A 19,769-nucleotide genomic window follows, 5' to 3' on the forward strand; every position below is an offset into this window, starting at 1 on the left:
TACTGCAGTTAATGCGTTAGCGTGAGTTTTGAAGCCAGCAGGCCTACAGAACTGTCCTGTTAGTACACCAAGGGAAACACCGCCTCACTGTTTCACACACTGTGAGGAGCTTTTCTTGTTTAAACTGTGAACGGTTTGACACTTTTGATGGTTTCCTATATTGAATAAAAAGACTGTAAGTGTAAGACAGGGATTCTCTATTAACGTCTGTATCTTACAGGAAGAAACCAGTGTTTTATTACTCCATTAGATTGATATCAGTTGGGGGCATCGGGAAGCCTTTCAACATCTTGACTGTTTAGCTGCCAGTTAAAAATTAATATAAACAATTGTCTTAATGGTAACTCTGTTTTGTTGGTTGTGTGCATCTTTTTGATCAGCTCAGGTAGCTCAAACCAACAAACATCGCAGTGAATCCATAAACATGACTGCCATGAAGCAGGCTTAGGAAAGAGTTTAACCAAGACATTTTCATACAGAAAACTTTATTAATCTTGAAGTAATTACCCTAATATTAAACAAAACGTGGTAGGCACAATCACTGACATATAGTTTAGAACAAACATCTCGGAAATGGGTGTTTAATGTATGCATGAGGTTGACTTATACGCAATCTACCAAATTATTATTATTATTATGATGTTAATGTTTGGAATATTTTTAGATTTGGTTTGCATTCTTCTAACTCTTGCTCTCTCTCTCTCTCTCTCTCTCTCTCTCTCTCTCTCTCTCTCTCTCTCTCTCTGTGTTTCTGTTCCTTTAGCTGGTGGCAGTTTATGAGGAGCAGGACCCTCATCATGGAGGTGATGGGACCAGTGCAAGTTCCACTGGAAGTCAGAGCCCAGACGTGTTCAGCAGAGGAGAGTTGAGCTCTAACAGCTCCTCTGCTTTTCAACCCTACCACAACAGTAGTGAGATTGAGGTCACACCATCAGCAATGCGCACCAGTGAGTGTCACACCCACAATAACCTCCTCACATAAGAGATATTAGTTTAAGTATCAGTTTAAAGTGTGTTGAGGTTTGAGGAACATTTGAGCCATGTAAGCTGCTGAACGTCAGGTTTGGGGCAGGTGATGTCAATGGGAAAGAAATATGAAAGAGAGAAATATATATATATATATATATATATATATATATATATGTTTGTGTGTGTGTGTGTGTGTGTTACATTTAAATGTCTAATACCAGTTGATCACCTGTGCTTGTGTGTCATTAAAACACTGAGGTGTGTTTGAAGAGTAGTAGTCAATGAGCAGAGGTAAGCTCATTACTTTCAGCTGTAACTCAAATCAGTGTTGTTACCACACCTCCCACCACACACACACACACACACACACACTTACACACATGCACCGGTGCACAATTACAGCTATTCAGATTCATCAGTGCTGAAATACCTAATGATTGTTCTTCCTTGCTCACCTCGCATGCCAGAATATTAAAAAACACATGCAGATGAGGTCAAGCGACTAATAATTGGACTGGAGATGAGATGTAAATTGCTATAATGAATGTAATTTGCGTGCAATCTTGTGAAATCGAGTCTTGGTTTGACTTGTCTCGTGTGAAAGTATAATCTCTGCAAAAAAAAAAAAAAAAAAAGTATTTTAAAAGATTGTTGTCTGGCATTGAATCTTAATGAAATAATCTAAGGCCTGATTGCATTTCAGAAAAAAAAAAAATAGTAACACACAGACCCATGTTCCCTCTAGCTAATGTTACAGAGGTGCTCAGGTATTGTTATTAAATTTCACAGCTTCCTCTAATTCCGCTTCGTTTATTTCAATTTGCTTCTGATGTTTCTCCACATTTCTCCAGCAGTAAATCTTTGAAAAAGAAATAATAATTTGAGTGTACCCACTGGGCCTTCATTTTCTGATGGATACCATGATGGGTTTGTAGGAATAAGCTGCATGAAGCTTTGGGTGCTTCACTTACAACTCCTTCGTGTGGACTTCATGACTCAAATATGTTGCTAAATTCAGCTTTTGGTGCAAAATCCCAGACTTGCAACAGTACTCAAGGTCCACCAGAATATAGCTCTGCTATATTTTTGCTGCCTTAAATGCCAATAACTTTGGTTAGTAGCTTGGAAAAACTCTAATAATGTTAATACTTTATGTGGATCTTATTGTTAGTATCTGGCTTCTGCACTCTGATGGCCCTGTAAGCCATTCCACCTTAAATGGCCCTGTCATTACCTTATGGTTTACACCGTTAAAGGGACCCTGACTGTTAAGGTTTATAGGGCCCTGTATTGTGTACTTGTAAAGTTACATTCAAATATTTACCTAACAAAAAGTTTTATTATTTAAAATAAAAAAAGACAAAACCATTTAGTAGTTCACTGCCACGTTTGTTCTCTCTCTTTTTTCAGGATATATATTCCAGTTTTATTCATGTTCTTATCTGGACAGTTTTATATTTAAGTCGAATGTTACCTTCAATAAATAATTGTGATTCAGTAAATGAACAAATCCTCCCTGGTTGGCTTGATTTTAGAAACATCTAGATTTTTTTGTTTCTTTTCAGTTAAATTTAAGTAAGAGCATACTGATGCTAGAGAATTAGCTGATGCAAGGAATATGTCCAACTTTTGCTGTGAGTGCTTAAGCTAAACCTATGCTAATTTTTAATGCATAGCTAAAGCTAGAGCTAGGTTTTCCAAACAAAACTTGTTTTGAAACACTTCTTATTTTTCATTTTATCCATTTAAAATGTGTGACCAAGTGTACATCATTTCACTAAAACATTAACCTATTAATGAAAGGCTTATATTTGCTGTGTACTACCAAGCTTGATTTTTCCATTCCACCTTCAATAGGTGAATATGTGAAGCTTTTTACACACAATTCTTACTACTTCATTTGTTTATAACACACCATGGAGAAAAACACATGAATCTGCCTCAATTTCTTTAAAACAAGCAGACAATGGTATTTACACCTTTGAATCATGTTGTTATTCACCTTCTTCGTATAAAACAAACACAGTCCTGATACTTTTCAAACATTGCTTTGCCTCACTTTCTTTATATAAAACACACAGCCTATGGTGTTTACTCCTTGTAATCTATACACAAGAGTCTGCACTTTGATATTTTATGATTTGTTGTTACATGTTCAGGAGAAAATTCACCAGCTCTGGTTCTGTTGCTTCTGTGCTTCTAAACTGCCTCCACTTTTCAAACAAAAGGCTAATATTTCCACTCATTTTACTCTGGTCATGTAGATTTTTAGAAGGGCAATGGGGCTTTTTGGGTTCAGTAAAATATAACAGTAACTCTGTTCACTTGGCCATTTTATGGCTGCAGGACACTGATTGTAGACCTGGCAGTGGTGGGTTTGGACTGTGAAATGATTGGACAGAGTGCGGGATCACAGGCAGGACGTCAGATGGTGGGATCACAGGCAGGACCTCGGAGGGTGGGATCACAGGAGCTCCGCTCTGGACTGGGCAGTTCACAAAGAGATTATACTGCTTCAGCAATTCTATGAGAGGCAGCAGTGTTTTAGCTTTGACTAATCTAATCTATGATCACACACCCTGGACATTTTATGACTAATACAGTAAATATCTTACAGATTGCTCCTTTAATATTCATTCATTCATTATCTGTAAGTGCTTATCCAGTTCATGGATGCGATGGGTCCAGAGCTACCTGGAATCATTGGGCGCAAGGTGGGAATACACCCTGGAGGGGGCACCAGTCCTTCACAGGGCAACACACACATTCACTCACACCTAAGGACACTCTTTGAGTCGCCAATCCACCTACCAATGTGTTATTTTGGACTGTGGGAGGAAACCGGAGCACCCAGAGGAAACCCACGCAGACACAGGTAGAGCACACCAACTCCTCACAGACAGTCACCTGGAACGGGAATCGAACCCACAACCTCCAGTTCCCTGGAGCTGTGTGACTGCGACACTAACTGCTGCACCACCGTGCTCCTTTAATATTCTAATGTTAAATTTTGTCCCACTGTCACTACCTCTCTTAATTCTGTCCCTTCTAGGACGGTGTCACTAGCAACCAAACCTATACCAAAACTTCAACAAAGCCCACAACTGTACGGAATTCTGAAAGTCATTCTGTAGTGTCCCTGCTGTGTACCCTCAGAGTATTGGTGGGAGAGCAGTTCCAGGCTGTGTATGTGTGTGTGTCCTGTGGGCAATATAAGTGCTGGGACAGAGGCTGGGGGGCTCCTTGTCTGCAGTGACACACAGGCTCTGGGGCCATTAGGAGATTGCCTGCAGGGAAAAGTGTGGACACCTGCGGACAGGCCACCATTTAGCTAATCAATTTGCCTTGTGGCTCTCTGCCGGCCCCCCCTCCCTCAACTTCACATTCACTGTCTCCTGGATCCAGGCCTGCTAGAACATATTAAACGGACACCAAGGGACACAGCACCTTCCTACAGTGGCCGTGCTGTCGTGGAGCTTTCTGGAAGAGAATAGAAACCTTCCTTATTTATTTATTAATGTTAATATTTTATTTAACACTGAAAGGCAAAGTGTCAAGACCAGCTGAACTTTACAAAGTTTTTTTTTCAGGCAGTGTATTTGAAGTAGTGATAAGCTAATGGGCATAAATAACTCTTCCCTGGTTTCTTATTTGTCTCTTTCAGTCTGTCTATCTCTCTGCCTGTCTCTGTCTGTCTATCATTCTGTGTGTCCTTGTCTGTCTCCTGGGCTCTCTGTTGATCTGTGCCTACCTGTCTGTCTGTCTCAATATTACTAAAGCATACTTTTATGTACATAAATATATAAATAGCATGGAGGGGAGTGTGGCCTTAATTTAGAAGAATAAAATAAAAAAAAAAGATTGATTAACAATAGCATTTTAGTTTTATGTTTAAATTAGTGAAGATGGCTTGAGTATGTAAAATGTTTTTGTCAATTTGTCTGTCTCTTTATCTCTATCCGGCTGTCTCACTTTTTTCCCCTCTGTCTGTCTTTTTTTTTTCTTTCTGTTCCCCCCTTCCCCTGAAAAAAAAACACACACACTCACCCATCTTTTCTTTTGGCAAGAAGCATTCTCTTTAGTCTATTGCTTTGCGGCTGAGCTCCATGATGCCATCAGCAAACATTATTATCCAGAATGGAATCAGTGAGTGGCTGAGTTTGGCCTATTTTTATTCAGTCGTGCTCTTTGTCACTGAGTGAACTAAAAGTTTCTGTCCGAGGCTCGCTTGTATTCACTGCTGTTCGCCTCAGAAGAGCAGCTGAGAAGAAAATGTGGGCTCGTAAATATGCGACTGAGCACTCCCATTCCTGCAGGTTCTCCCCATTCGCATCTGCCTTATCACAGAGGAGCACTCTGACATTGAAAGGCCTTTTCAGGAGTGAGTTAGAGCCAGAGTTTATTAGTTATGGCATCTCTTAATCATCCAGGCCTCTTCCATTAGAAACCCAGTGTGCAAATGAACACCCAGGGAGAGAGAGAGAGAGAGAGGAGGAGAGAGAGAGAGAGAGAGAGAGAGATATTGAGGTTGGGCTTCATTGCTTGTGTGGGCCACAGGCTGGCCTAATTCAGGCTATTAGTCATAAAACCATAAAAGTGCCACAGTTTAATCTAAAGCTTATTATGGCTAATTGTTGTAGCCGTTGACACTGTTAAATGGATAAAGAGCCAATCCAGTAATGAAGTGTGACGCACGCAGACGGAGAAAACACCCACCGTGAGTGTGTCTAGGGGATGGGAGTGTGTGTTGTATACACTGCCAGTCAACAATATATTGTACCAAACTTATTTAAAATTGAAAATATTTTTTGTAAATTATATTTAGAAAATATGATTCAATAAATTATTGATTTGGTGTTGCCAATAACTAAACATGTTAATGACCACTAAATTTGGTCTTTCATGAAAATGTCATTGCCAAGCTTAGGTAGGTCACAAAAATATACTTATTCCTTATAATATATGGACCCTTGACTCTCAGCAAACATCTTAGTGAAGAATGAAAGCTTGTGTAAACAGTTAGTAAAGGGTTAAAAGCACTGACTTACTCGAGCAAATTTCACACCGTTTTGGGACTGCATCAGCACTCTTCCTGCTCCTTTTCCACACATTTTTAATGTGTGTGTCGCAGTGCGTTGATGTAGTGTGATCACAGGCCATACATCATTCCTCCTGATCACCTGCAGGTTCTTGTGCTCCAGCTCCGCCTTCCTGGCTGACAGGCTGAAGTCTGGAGAAAGTGCTGCACGTCTCTGTGGAGCTGTTCTTCTACGGAGGCGTGTGTGGGATCATTAGCGATGTCACCCAGTCATCAGCATTCAGCCCACATCGTGCAACTCAAGCTGCCTAATTCAAAGAGCACACTACAAAGCTGCTCGCTTCTCTGCACCGCGCCGCTCCTGAATGCAAACGAAGGCAAAAGATCTGATCCGTGTTCTCACTCCGCCGCTCCCTGTGGCCCTGTCACAAAGAGACACCCACATGATATTTGGGCTCATGTGAGTGTGTACGAAACGTTTGCATTAGTACGCCGAACTTTGGAGTTTGTTCGACTTTTTACTGATACACTGTCTTCTCCCTCTTCTGTGGTTCCACTCTTAACCACCCTCTTTTTGCAGGGATGGAGGCGGTCTAAATGGGGTTCAGCCTGTTCAGACCTCTCATTATCTTCCTAAATGACTTGTGCTTCAATTGCTTTTTGTGTTTTATTCCCCTCCTGAGCTTGCTGTAGCTGGTCGGGAAATTGGGGCTTCACAGAACCAGCCTCAAAGTCCAGTTAGAATCGCTCTTTAGTTCTGGGCGAGTGAATCTATTGCTTGTAATATCCCATTACAGTGACTTATTAGCTTTTTAGCTTCTTCAGACATGAACGGAAATAGTCCATTTCCAAGTCCTAGCTTGGACAACACCAGTTTATGAGGTGCTATATGCTTGGTTGGTGTAGGTAAGTGCCTATATTTGTCATTTATGTAGGGAACCTCAGTAGGGAACCTCAGTCTCACTCAGCTTCAGATGGCTACCCAAGATACCTGTGTATGTAGTGTTAGCAGCTCACATGAGAAGTTCACATGAGCTGATTATCAGGCCAGGTTGATTTGAAGGGAAAAATCAGTCAAATACACAATACAATTTTTGTTTTCTTTTATAGGAATTCAGTGTGATTTAGATAAAAGTACACAAACAAGCAAACAAACTGTATGTTACCTCATATAGTGCTGTGGATAGGAAAAAAAGACCCATTCCTAATTTCTTCTGTTCTTTCCAATTTGCCACATCAAGTGCAAATTTTAATATTAGACAGAGCTAACACAAGTAAACACAAATTGCTATTTTTCTGCTGGTGTTGATGAAATGCTGATTATTTCATTTATTGAAGGAACAATGCTATTCATTATTACCATTTTTTTTCTTCCATATGTGAAAAGGTAATTGCTACTAAACCAGCTTTGTAACCAAATTCGGCTGATGATTGGCTTCACTTGCAATAGCCATGATCAAGGGAGACTACTTTCAAACCTGTTGAATCAAAACATTACTTAAATAGAACCTGTCTGGCACACTGAAGCAGGTCCTCAGTTATAACACATAATGCTATCATCTAAAGAGATTTAAAAATGTGAAACAAAATCATTGAAATATACCAATCTGGAAAGACCTTTGCTAAGGCTCTTGGACTCCAGTGAACCACATTGAGAGTAATGATCCACAGATGAGAACAAATGGAACAATGGTGAACCTTCCCTGGATTGGCTGCCCCCTTCATATTTCTCCAAGAGCGCATAAACGAATTGTCAAAGAGATCACAAAAGAACTGCAAAGAATGTCAAAGCAACCATATTGTAATAAAATGCAGGGTAATGTAAATATATTGGCATGTGAAATTGTATTTTCGTGTTTTTGAGTATATAGTTTTTCTTCTTTTATGATCAAATACTGTCACAACAAAGGTAGAAAACTTAAAAATTAGGAAAGTAGAATCTCAGCTTTTTTTTTTTAGTGGCAGCGATATGGAACTAAACAGTCACGCTCACTGAGCAACAGATAAAATGCTGACTATAAGCGTAGATAGATGGTCAATTAGACTCTAGCTATTAGGTTGTTTGCTAGCATGAGCAAAGAACATTTTAGCTAAGAGAATGTGCTCTACTGTAGCAAGCTCATTCAAAACATGTAAATTTATACACAACAAAAATATAAAACCTTAGATGTTCCGCAAACACATTCTCAGCCTTATACTTGAATCCGTTCCACTCTCAAACCTTTTGATAGCAAAGCCAATGCTAGGCTAATCCTTGTTTTAACGATGCCACTGTTGCTTTCTCTTTTTCTCTTTTGTAGTCTCTGAAAGCTCTCTTCAGTAATATTCCCCTTTTGTTTTGGTTTGATAACATCTGAACTGAGTTTGCTGTTCTGATTTCTTCACGTAAACCATAGCTCTCATTGTCAGCACTGTTACAAATGCTGCGGTTGCTCTGGTAACCAGCAAAGGCCAACCAGATCCTCTTTCAGAGACTGACATAAGTACATAAAAACATGACATGGCCAGAAAAACCCATGTGAAAACCTACCTGACCTCTCAGTTTTCTGAATTTTCTAGGACACTTCGCCGGGATGGTCACATCAGCACATTAATACTATTTATTATAAACGTTTGTCCCTTCCCCACTCAGGAAGACTACTGTTTTCAGTTAAAAGGAAGAAATCTTAGACTGCTGCTTTTCCTCAATTTTGTATGTGGCCTCTGGCACTTTTAGCAGTCTAGGTAGCAGTTATGGTTCAAGTAGCACTGTCCACTGTGCTCTGATAATTGGAAAGTTGCTTTTTTATGGGAATATTTGCTGGTATTTGCTGGGAGCTGTGATACTGAATGTTGACCTAGCTACATGAATGCTGTTGTTGAATCTGTCTTTTCTTACCTACCCACGTTATTACATTACACAGACTGGACATGTCTGGGTTTAAAAAAGAAAAAAAAAAGAGAGAGAGACTTACAAGTAATTAAGGCAAGTGCTTTTTTGGCTTCAGAATCATGTCTTTGATCTTGAGAAAACATTTTCCCCCCATCATTTTTTCTTGTTATTATTTTAGTACTTGGCTCCATATCGCAGCTCCCCAGAACAGGGCTGTATTCCATTCAGAACCTAAAGGCTAATAGACCTGACGGTGTCCAGGAGTTTAACGAGTCACACTGCTTGTGTTCTTTTATCACAGCATGTTTGAAACCTGGATTCTTCCACTTAATAGCACTGGCAGCAATTTTGGCTTTATTGATTGAAATGCTGTATATGATGTTGACTCACTGCAGGTATATTGGGGTTGGGCTTAGGTTGATTTGATTAGTTTCAGGATGTATGTTGCTTATTGTAATATATTTATATTTATTCCACCCTGAAGTAAGGTTTACAATTTTTGTGGAAATTATACTTTCCTGCCAGTCGTGTGTACAAGGGGAAAAATAGATTATGATTTTGAATATGATGTGTGTCTGTGTATAAATGTTCCCTGTTGTTCTGGGATCCTGCCGGCTGAATCACAATAGCAGCGGTAGGAGATTAATTGCGTCGTGACAACAGTAGTCACTTTGATGTGCTCGAATTAGAGTAACACAAATTGGTTCCTGGTGACACCACAACATTCACAGTGACATCAGAGAGGGGATTCTGGACACAAATGGCATATCAGCATGAGGTCGGGAACCCGGTGATGTTGTGGTCCCATTCTTTAGTCAGCATATTGGGAACAATAAGCTGGTCTCTCTATAGGGAAAGTGTTGGGCTTCATGGAATATCACTGCTGTCTCTGTTTGTTTTTTAATTATTGACTTTATATTTTGGAAAATGCACTTCAGGTCTTAGACCTGGATTAATCTCAACTAGAAATCTGTCATGACTTGGAGTTCTTTAATATCCCAGTGTGAGTTCTAGACCCTGATGAGTTCTGGAAGCTGTTGATAAACACAGTAGGGCTTCTAAACTGTAGTGGCATCACAGCGTGACTTCTAGAACTCGATGACATCACAGCACAAGTTCTGAAAACTGATATCATCACAGTGGGGATCCTAAAGTCCGGTGACATCACAGCATGAGTTCTAGAACCCAGTTAAGTTGCAAGATGAGTTCTAGAAACTGATGGAAATATGGAATGATATCTGGAACCTGATGACATCTCAGAGATTCTAGATCCTGGTTGATCTACACTGTTGTAGATGTCTATCTGAATGGTGTCTCTGTACTTGCTTGCTTGTTCTGACCTGGCTGATCGGTTTGGCTCAAATGCTGACTTTTTTTCGGCATCCCCCTCTACATTCTGCAGTGCAGCCCTGGCTTTCACACCCGCACCCTGTGGAGCTGGACGTTTAAGCGTTTGCCAAGACCCTTCCCCTGGCCCACAGACGCCTCTTTGTCCCTCTGTGCCGGCCTCTCTCAAGCCGGGCTTTTTTCCTGGTTTGATCACACATGAAAGCTTACAGGGTGGAATCCTGCTGCAGAACAGATTGGAGTCTTCTCCCGCCCCGGATTGCAATGTCCGGTCATCAAGGAAAAACACGGCCTCTTTGAAATCACTATGCACTCTTTCTGCTAGACCACCTCACTGGCTAATCAAATGCATATGTTTTGTTTTTGTTCTATTAATTTTTTTATTTTGACCCGGTATGACATACAAATGTAGCCAAGTATACATAAATGTTCTGGTACTGTAGATACACAGGCAGGATTTCTGATGCTATTAATGATGGCAGATGGTTTTCAACGTTTTATGAAGTATGCAGGCACAAGCTGGAGGCCACCCTACAATAGCTTTTTTATTTGACGGTAAATGGACCCAACATGGGTTCAAGAAAGCAAATGGGGTGAACATGTGTTTGATTAAGTGTGTAATTATGTTGCATAGCAATGAGCAGAGATTTGAAAGAGCTTTCAAAAAGTTAGGAGCTACCACAAACCCCAGTTAAGGAGTTTGAAATTGAAGATACTTCTCTATTTTCATTCCAAATGTCTTCATTCGTAGTCTGTAACTGGTGCCTCCCCGGAATCCCTGGGCACAATACACACCTGGTATGGCGTGACACTCCATCACAGGGCATCACACACACATTTATGGACACGGTTGTATGGCCAGTCCACCTGCCAATGTGTGGTTTTGGGTATGGGAGGAAACTAAAGCACCAAAAGGAAACGCATAGGCAGTGACCTGAGCTGAGTCTCAAACCCACAAACATATCTCCCTGGAGCTGTGAAACAGCACTGTGTTGTCCATCCAAATTAGTGTCTGTTTTAATGAACCATTAAGAAAAGAAATACTGTTGTAGGTAAATAAGTAAATATATACATGAGTCTTAAAATATCACTGCCTGACAAGTTGAGCAATTGTACTCCTGCTTTACTGTAAACCAGAAAATACAATGTAGTTAAAGTTCAAACAAGGAAGTTTTGAAAGCTTATTTTGCTTCCTAACATTCACTACCTATCAAAAAACACATCAAAACAAAGGGCTAAAATGGGGTATGCTAGTTTTTCCAAGTTATAGTTTTGTTTGTTTTCAGTGGAACCATGTATGCACTAGTCATAGTCATAGCACAGCATCTGATTTTAAAGCTGGTATCGGACAAAGATTTTTTTAATAAAACCCTGCAGGAAATTACAGCCAAAACTAAAAGCCCTAAGAATGGTATTAATAATACTAATAATAGTATTGATAACTATATAAGCCTTTTCTGACATATAGTATACCCAGTAAACATTTAGCCGTTGATTCAACGTTGAAATAACGTAATTACTGCCGTCTAATCAACGTTGTCTTAAGGTTGAAAATGAAAGTTGAAAAGACGTCCAAACACAGACATTGAAAAGACGACTAATAGACGTATTTTGGATGTCCTTTGACGTTATTAATTGGTCCCGAAATAAATTACTTGTATAAAACGCATTTTGGACATCGACTGACGTTATCGATTGATCACCACTTAACTGACTTATTAAGATGGATTTTGGACGTCCATTGACGTTTAAAATATGTCCTTGACGGACAGACTACTTTTAGACTATTTTGAACGTCCAGGGACGTTCCTTGTTTACTGGGTATGGACTTTTCTGTTCCAGTCATGTGACTGCTATCTCTTATCCATGTTTTAAACATTTTAAAATGTGGTGCAATTGCTGATTGTGAGCGACAGCAGGGTGTAGATTTACAGCTGTTATTGTCGTGTTGTTGAATCAGCATGGGCCCTGTGCTGTGGATAGACCGGCTCTATTGTATTTACGTTATGAGTGTAAGGGGCGCTGGATATGGGTGGAGATGCTTGGTTAGCTGATTTGGACTCCTCTGGGGAGTGGGCAGTAAAGCAGTACTGAGAACTGGCCTGCTCTAGTTGTTGAGGTGGCCTTAAATATCTGGATGTTGATGGGCAGCTGTAACCTTAATATTAAAGGAGTGAGTTTGAGACTGGAGGGTCGGCGGTTCAATTTCCAGGACCGGCAGGAACAAAAGTCGTCCACCATTGAAGTGCCTCCCCAGGTGCCGAGGTGGTTGGCAGCAGCCCACTGCTTCTGTTGTTTTGCTACTGTGTTCCTTGTTGTTCTCTTTGTTCTCCATCCCTTTCTCCTTCTTCTCCTCCTCCTGATTCTCCTTCCCCTCCTCCTCCTCCTTCTCCTTATTCTTCTTGCTGCTCCTCCTCTTCCTTACACTCATCTTCCTTCTCCTCCTCCTCCTCATCCCCATTCCCCTCCTCTGGCTGTTTCATCTCCTTCTCCTCCTCATCCTCAGTCCTCTCCCTTCCTCATCCTACTTTTCTTCCTCATCCTCTTCCTCCCCCTTCCCCTCCTTCTCATCCTCCTTCTTATTCTCCTCCTCCACATCCTCCTTCTCCTCCTCCTCCTTTTTTTCTCCTCCTCATTTTCAGTCCCCTTCTTCTCCTCCTCCTCATCCTACTTCTTTTCCTTCTTCTCATTCTTCCCCTTCTTCCTCTCCTCCTCCTTGTCCTTCCTTTTATTCTTCTCCTTCTCCTCCTTCTCATAATTTGCCCTATACTTTTTCTATTCTCACCTCACTGTGTGGGAAACAGACCTTTAGATGAGTCACATTTCATTGTGGAGAGATGTTCCATGTTATTGTTACCCCCCACCCCCCACCCCCCAAATCTCTTTTTCATCACATCACTGAATACACCCTTGTTCACCTTTCCCTTATAGTCTTCAGCGTTTATATCTGTCCATCAATCTGTCCTTCCATCCACGTCTATGATTTGGTTTGTGCTGTCTCCATGTGCTTGTAAGCAGTGGTTCCTGCAGACAGATCTAATAGATCCTTGTATTATCCCTTTTTTTGTGACTCTCAGAAAGAGAGGAAGACTCCTGATGCTTTTCTGCAGTCTCTGGCTGTAAGAACACACAGGTATTTAGTAAAAGCAAGTGGTTGGTATTGCCCTGTGTTTTATGAGATGGCCTTAGTTGTTGCTTGAAACAAATAACACGTCCTGCCAAAAGATCAATTTAGTGTAATATTTTATTTTCACTGCTTCATATTTATATTATAATTAATTATAATAAAACCAATTTAGACTTAAGCAATATTTATGGTATTAATTTTGTTTTTATTAGCGAAGTGTTTGTGTAAACAAAACCGATAGTGTCACATGTTAACTAAACACAACAATATAAAATAATTTTTTTCAATCTTTCTTAATCATATCAGTGAGCCACTTTATGAATTTATGTAACATACCAGAGGTCTCTAAGACTCTGCACATATTAAAGCTTATAACCGTTTTCCCCAGCAAGCCTTTAGTTTGCTCTGGAGTAATGCATAATTCAGTGTAACTCTGTAGAACCACATCACTGTCCTGAATTTACCCATTTGTCTCCAGGCTCCTTTTTTTCTCCAATCCTTGGAAAGCACTTGTATTTTAATTTATTTGTTTATTTTTTGGCAACCACCTTAATATTACCATTTTCCAGAAGGCTGAAATATTACATTTTGAAGTGTTTCAAAAGTTCTATGCTAGTACGTGTAAAATATTTTAATTGCTGTCAGCAGTGACATATTGAAACACAATGTAGGTAAATGTCCCTCGCTTTTTGATCCTGCTTTTGAGCATTTTGATTAAAGGGTTTGCTGAATCCTCTGATTGGCTGCTAAGTGATAGTGGGGTGGGGGGAAAATGGCTAATGTACACAGTGCTCTGAAACATTCACACAATGTTCAGAGTTCCACTTCTTTGCCTTATTAGCATTGAATTTGATACTTCAGTGTAAATCATTGTAAATATGCTTTGAGTTAAAAAAAAGTTTGAACATTTGAGATGATTTAATGCTGATTAGTACTGACCTCATAGGGGTTTTCAGCTGTGTTTTTGACATTATTTTAATGGTGGTGGTACTTACACTTTCATCACTATTTCAAGTGTATGAAACAAGTAATACCAAGACAACAACACTGTATTTTAATGTGTTAAGTCTCATTGCGGCCGGGGCACAGAAAACATGCTTTTTTTAAAATTATTGTTTTTTCATTCGTTCATTCATTCATTCATTATCTGTAACGGCTTATCTAGTTCAGGGTCTCAGTGGGTCCAGAGCCTACCTGGAATCACTGTGCACAAGACAGGAACACACCCTGGAGGGGGCGCCAGTCCTTCACAGGGCAACACACACACACACACACACACACACTCACCCCTACGGACACTTTTTGAGTCGCCAATCCACCTACCAACGTGTGTTTTTGGACTGTGGGAGGAAACTGGAGCACACAGGGAGAACACACCAAACTCCTCACAGACAGTCACCCGGAGCAGGAATCGAACCCACAACCTCCAGGTCCCTGGAGCTGTGTGACTGCAACACTACCTGCTGCACCACTGTGCCGCCTTATTGTTTGTTTATTTATTTATGAATGAAAGAATGAATGAATGAATGAAAAAAAGCTAAGCACCCCCCAATAAATTTAAGGGATAGTCATTATTTGCAGCGTAAATATTATGAAGGTGTGATTTTTAATTGAAAGCAGTGGAAAGCTGTGCTTTTTCTGGGCAGTGGGTTTAGACAGGGAGAGAAAACTCATGGTCAGTTGTAAAAGTGGACATTCCCCTCCAGCTGACAGTCTGGCTGAAGAAGGAATCTGTAGCGCCCCTGCTGACTCTCTTTCACAGTACTGGCCCAAACATGGTCCAGTAGACTGTGTCAACTAACTCTCTCTCTCTCTCTCTCTCTCTCATATGTGTTTTCTCTCTCACTCTCTCTTTCTCACTTTTGCTGTCTTGCACTTTCTCTCATGTTCTCTTGTTCTCTCTCACTCTTTTTCTCTCTCACATATTTTCTCACTCTCTATCTCTCTTTCTCTCAAGTCTATTTTTAATCCGATTTCACTCATGTTTTGATCTATCTCTCTCCACCCTCTTTGCAGTCTCTGCTTCTCTGCTGTAGCCCTGTGTTAGAGATTGGTTTGAGAGAGAGAGAGCACGCTTCAGTGCACATGCAGACAGGTCTGACCCTCTGCATGCTTTAAGTAGCTCCCCAGCCTCTCAGCTCAGTGTCCCCTCTGCAGGTCACAGGCCTTCTCTTAAAGATTAGCCATATTCCACTCATAAATATGTTCTTAGTTGAAGCCCTCTTTTTTCAATATACAGTTGAAAACATTTCCCAGTATTTCTGTGCATAATGTGTCAACAATCCTCTACACTGTCTATCAGTAAAGGGAAATAAAGGCCATTCTAGGACCACTGCTAATCAGTTGTCATCAAAGTAGTTGACCATTCTTCACTGACACTGACATGATAATGGCTTTTTAATGTTAGTGTGTGTGTGTCGTAATTGTACAAATGTTTCAGGCATAGTGACATTAATGGGGGTTTTAAACACTATCATTTACTGGATAAAATATTTTGGTAATGTTATGCTGCACAATGAAAAAACTCCAATACTAATCTTAAAATTCCTCATACATTTTGCTTAAAAAGCCATAAAATATTTAAAATATTAGAAGGTCTTATCTTCATTTGCTCATTTTCATCAGTCAGGCCAGCTTTATTTGTTGCCCAGGAAACAATGGAACAATGTGGGCAGGACATCTCCTTCAAGATGAGATGACCGTTACTGTTCTTAGCCTGCTTGTTTTCTGTGTTTATTTATATCTGCTTTATCAGTGAGTATTAGTGGATATGCCTGTTGATCTGGATTTCATCGTCTGTGGAGGTAACAGATGGAGAGACTTGACTCATGAGTCAGTGAGTCATACTTTCAGTTCACTTTCAGAGTTGATTTGGTAAACGGAACCAAAGGTCTCTTCACTAATGGAATAGACTAATTTAGCAAAATGTAGAAATGTTTATTCACTACCTTCGGTTCAATCTCTTTTCCAGCCATTGCCGGTCCTCTCTCTTACTGACCACTTCTCCGTTCCCGCCCCCTTCATGGAAGGCAATTGGCCGGCACTTAAAATTTGTTCTGACTCCTCTTTGGAGGACCTTTTGTCCTCTAAAGGCGAATGCAAATGTGGGTTGGGCTTCGGTTTGAAGAGGTCCCCTCTTTAATCTCTAGGGACATCTGCATGGACAAAGCACTGACACTTGGCTCTTTAAAAAAAACGTCTCAGCAAAGACATAATTTCATATTTTATTCATTCAGACGACTTCAATTAGGCCCTCAAGCCTTCCAAATTTCCCGGCCTGCGCCAGGTCCAAAAAAAAGAAAAGAAAAAAAGGCACGTAATATTTTTCCATCAGAATACCAAGGTCATGTTCTTGATATCTTACGGAATCCATAAAATCCATAAAATTGCTCTCGATTTAGCCAATCATTCTATTTGCATAAAGGAAAGAAGAGCGAGAGAGGAAGAAAGGGAAAGAAAGAGAAGCGAGTGATGGAGTGAAATGGAATTAGCGTGCTGGCCTCCGTGCTGCTCATCACTTTCTTCCACGTCCTCTCGCCGAACCTGATCTGTATTCCGCTGTGTGAAGGCCCGCTGGCAGCTAGTCAGGGACACTTTCCTCTGGCAGGTAACTGGCCACAAGGACAAAATGGACATTTGGCCAATTTAAATGATTGGAGGCAGTATGTAATACACCAGAGTGACCTGTGTTGAAGAAGACAGGCACAGACAGAGTGCTGCTACTGCCCGTTCAGCCTGGTGGAAAGTTTCTCCATAATGACATTCATGAGTTAATTTACAGACCTTGGATTAGTAGTGAACACGGGTAAATCCAAATTCCTGACCCAGCACTATGTGTAGGAACAGATTATAATAACTGTGCCGTTGGAATTCAGTGATGTTCAGGAATGTACTGAGTTAAAATTACACTGTAAAATTGTTAAAGTTTACATGTTATTAAATAAAATAAATGAAAACAACTGTTTTTACAGGTACACCATGCATGACGCACACATGGGCTGGGCAGGACAGTGTTAGGCTGTACATGTAAAGTAGCATGAGCAGTGTAAGTGTGTATATGAGTGATGGAGTAGTCACAGAACAGTATGAACATGGAGTGGACTCCAGTCAGTAAGGTACTCCATAGGGTTGTATTAAAAGTATAGTGTGTGCAGAAACACAAGCTCAATACCGAGCTTTAATTCAGATTTTTGTCTTACTATGTCCTGTTTTATGCTTCTATGATGTAAGCAGGACCCCACTGGCCTTCAGTTTCGCTTCGGTTCTCTCCAGGAATGACTATTAAATAAATGTCAAATAAATCTAATGCAGTTTATAAAGGGAAGCGTTTAGCTGTAAAACCTCTCGACTTGTGTCTGTCTGCGAGGTACTTCAAGTAAAACATGTTCCCATCTGAAGTCTGTTTTACAAAGGCTATATCTGGTTCAGATTTATGTAACAAAGTGATGAAGCTTCTAAGGTTGGGGCTTTTCTGTGTATCTTTCCTAGACATCTGTGTGCACTCTGTGTTAATTATAGATTAATCTCCCCAATCCCTTAGTTACACACACACACGCACACACACAACATATTTACGCTCAGAGCCAGAGGCAGTAGATTAGTGATGTAAATATGAGCTGTGTGAGAGGTGCTCTCGTGTGTGTTGAACCCAGTCTCTGGTGTACAGTGGTGGGCAGGCTTCCTAAGCCCCTACATTGAGGGAGAAATTGCCCTTCCATCTCGTTAGGGGCCCTGGCTGTCCCCCAACACACCTGAGATCGATGGGCCAGGAGCTTTAAGTGGTCGTCCTGGTTATTAAACGCAGGAGGAGCCCATTCTGGAGCGAAGGAGTGGTAATCCGATCACACATTAGGAGCCTATATGAGAGAGAGGGAGTGAGAGTGTGTGTGCATGTGTACGTTGGGAGGGAGTGGGACATTTCAGGGTTTATTTAGAAGTCCTGTGCACATATTGTCTGTTTATCTTAATAAACTGTGCATCACATCTGTGTCCAAGCAACTTATTGGGGCTGTTAGATTGTCAAGGAGATGCATAGTCTTGATTCAACTGTGTATTCAAGCTTGGAAGTAAAAGAAAGGACATTCATCTTCAAAATTGTAACTTTATAAGAGAAAGTGGGATGTTTGTTTGTTTATTTATTTATTTATTTATTTAATAACTTTCAGTTGGAAGATAGTGTGAAAAGATTAAATTCCAGGTCATTTTGGAGCATCTTTATTGGTCCGTTTATCATGAAACTTTCACAGTGAATGACGGCTGCTGTGTCCAAATGATGCAGTAAACAAAAAATATCAACATAAATGGAGATGCATGTTTTTTTGGACAGCGACGATATGAAGCGGTAATCCCATCTCTTGCTGTGATGACTGTGAGAAAGTCCCTGCACTCATGCTTGACATATTTCACGAGGCAGCAGAAGAATCTCATTACAGCTTTTTTTTTTAAACATTTTTTTTTTTTGGCTGACACGCCAGCCGTACTTTTGCTGGAACTGACCGTTTGACATGAGGCTGAAGACCATGATTGTGTTGGAACACCCCACTTGTATCAAGTGTCCTAAAAGAGTCATGCCATTGATGATAGGAGTCGAAATAAATCCAGACAATACTGCATATGTCTCACATGCTCAGCAGAAGTCTCAACTAATGCCACATGTTACCGTTGCTCATTTAAGGTTTCCTAGCATTTGGGCACAAAAGTCAGTAAAGACTGAGTGTGTACGCCAGCTGAATAGCCATTTGCTCCAAGTGAATGTTCAAAGATACCTGACATGACCTCACCATATATTTTATATTTACACACTCCAGGCCTGTAGAGATGAAAAAACAAAAGGGAGAGATGAAAAGGGGTAAGAGGAAAGAGGAGTGTCTCTTCATTTCTTTTAGTTCTCATCCACAGCTGGATCTTGCACATCTGCTGCAGGTTTGAGCGTTTCCTTGCACTATGGACTGCTCACCCAAACTCTGTTCATTTGACATTTTACAGGCTCGCTGAACTTATGATTCAAACAGATCACAGTGATAGAGTTTTTACAAAAAAAAGGTTAAACCAAAGAGCATTTATTTGTTTACTTAGTTTACTGAAATTCCCACTTTTAAGTATGATTAGTAACATACGTCATCAGACATAACATTAAAACGACCTTGTTTGCACATTGTTCATTTCACAGCACACATTTTCATTTATATATTTGGCCGCACTCCTAGGGTGTCTTAGTAAATTTAAGGGCGCATCACATGCTCAGGCAACATGTTGATGCATTCATTTTAAAGACTTCATTAACAGATTAAGGCATTTGCTTTTGCTCCCCTTATAGTGTTTAGAGAAAAGGTTATGAAAAGAAGCTCATTTTAGGAGTGGCAATTTGCTTTTTTCATTCATTCATTCAAACTCTTGTCAATGCCTCTGTTCCTACA

The 19,769-nt window shown here is 40.4% G+C and overlaps 1 protein-coding gene across 5 annotated transcripts in view; it reads left to right on the forward strand.

Annotated features, from left to right (window-relative positions):
• pard3aa (par-3 family cell polarity regulator alpha, a) overlaps window positions 1-19,769 on the forward strand; it is a 469,619-nt gene that overhangs the window by 153,244 nt on the left and 296,606 nt on the right. For all 5 annotated transcript variants that reach the window (XM_066683465.1, XM_066683467.1, XM_066683466.1 and 2 more), the window contains exon 3: window positions 764-947. In XM_066683465.1, coding sequence (XP_066539562.1) covers window positions 764-947 — 184 coding nt within the window. The remainder of the gene's footprint in view (window positions 1-763; window positions 948-19,769) is intronic.

Source organism: Hoplias malabaricus, chromosome 10 (genome assembly GCF_029633855.1).
Source record: "Hoplias malabaricus isolate fHopMal1 chromosome 10, fHopMal1.hap1, whole genome shotgun sequence".
Taxonomy (NCBI): Eukaryota; Metazoa; Chordata; class Actinopteri; order Characiformes; family Erythrinidae; genus Hoplias; species Hoplias malabaricus.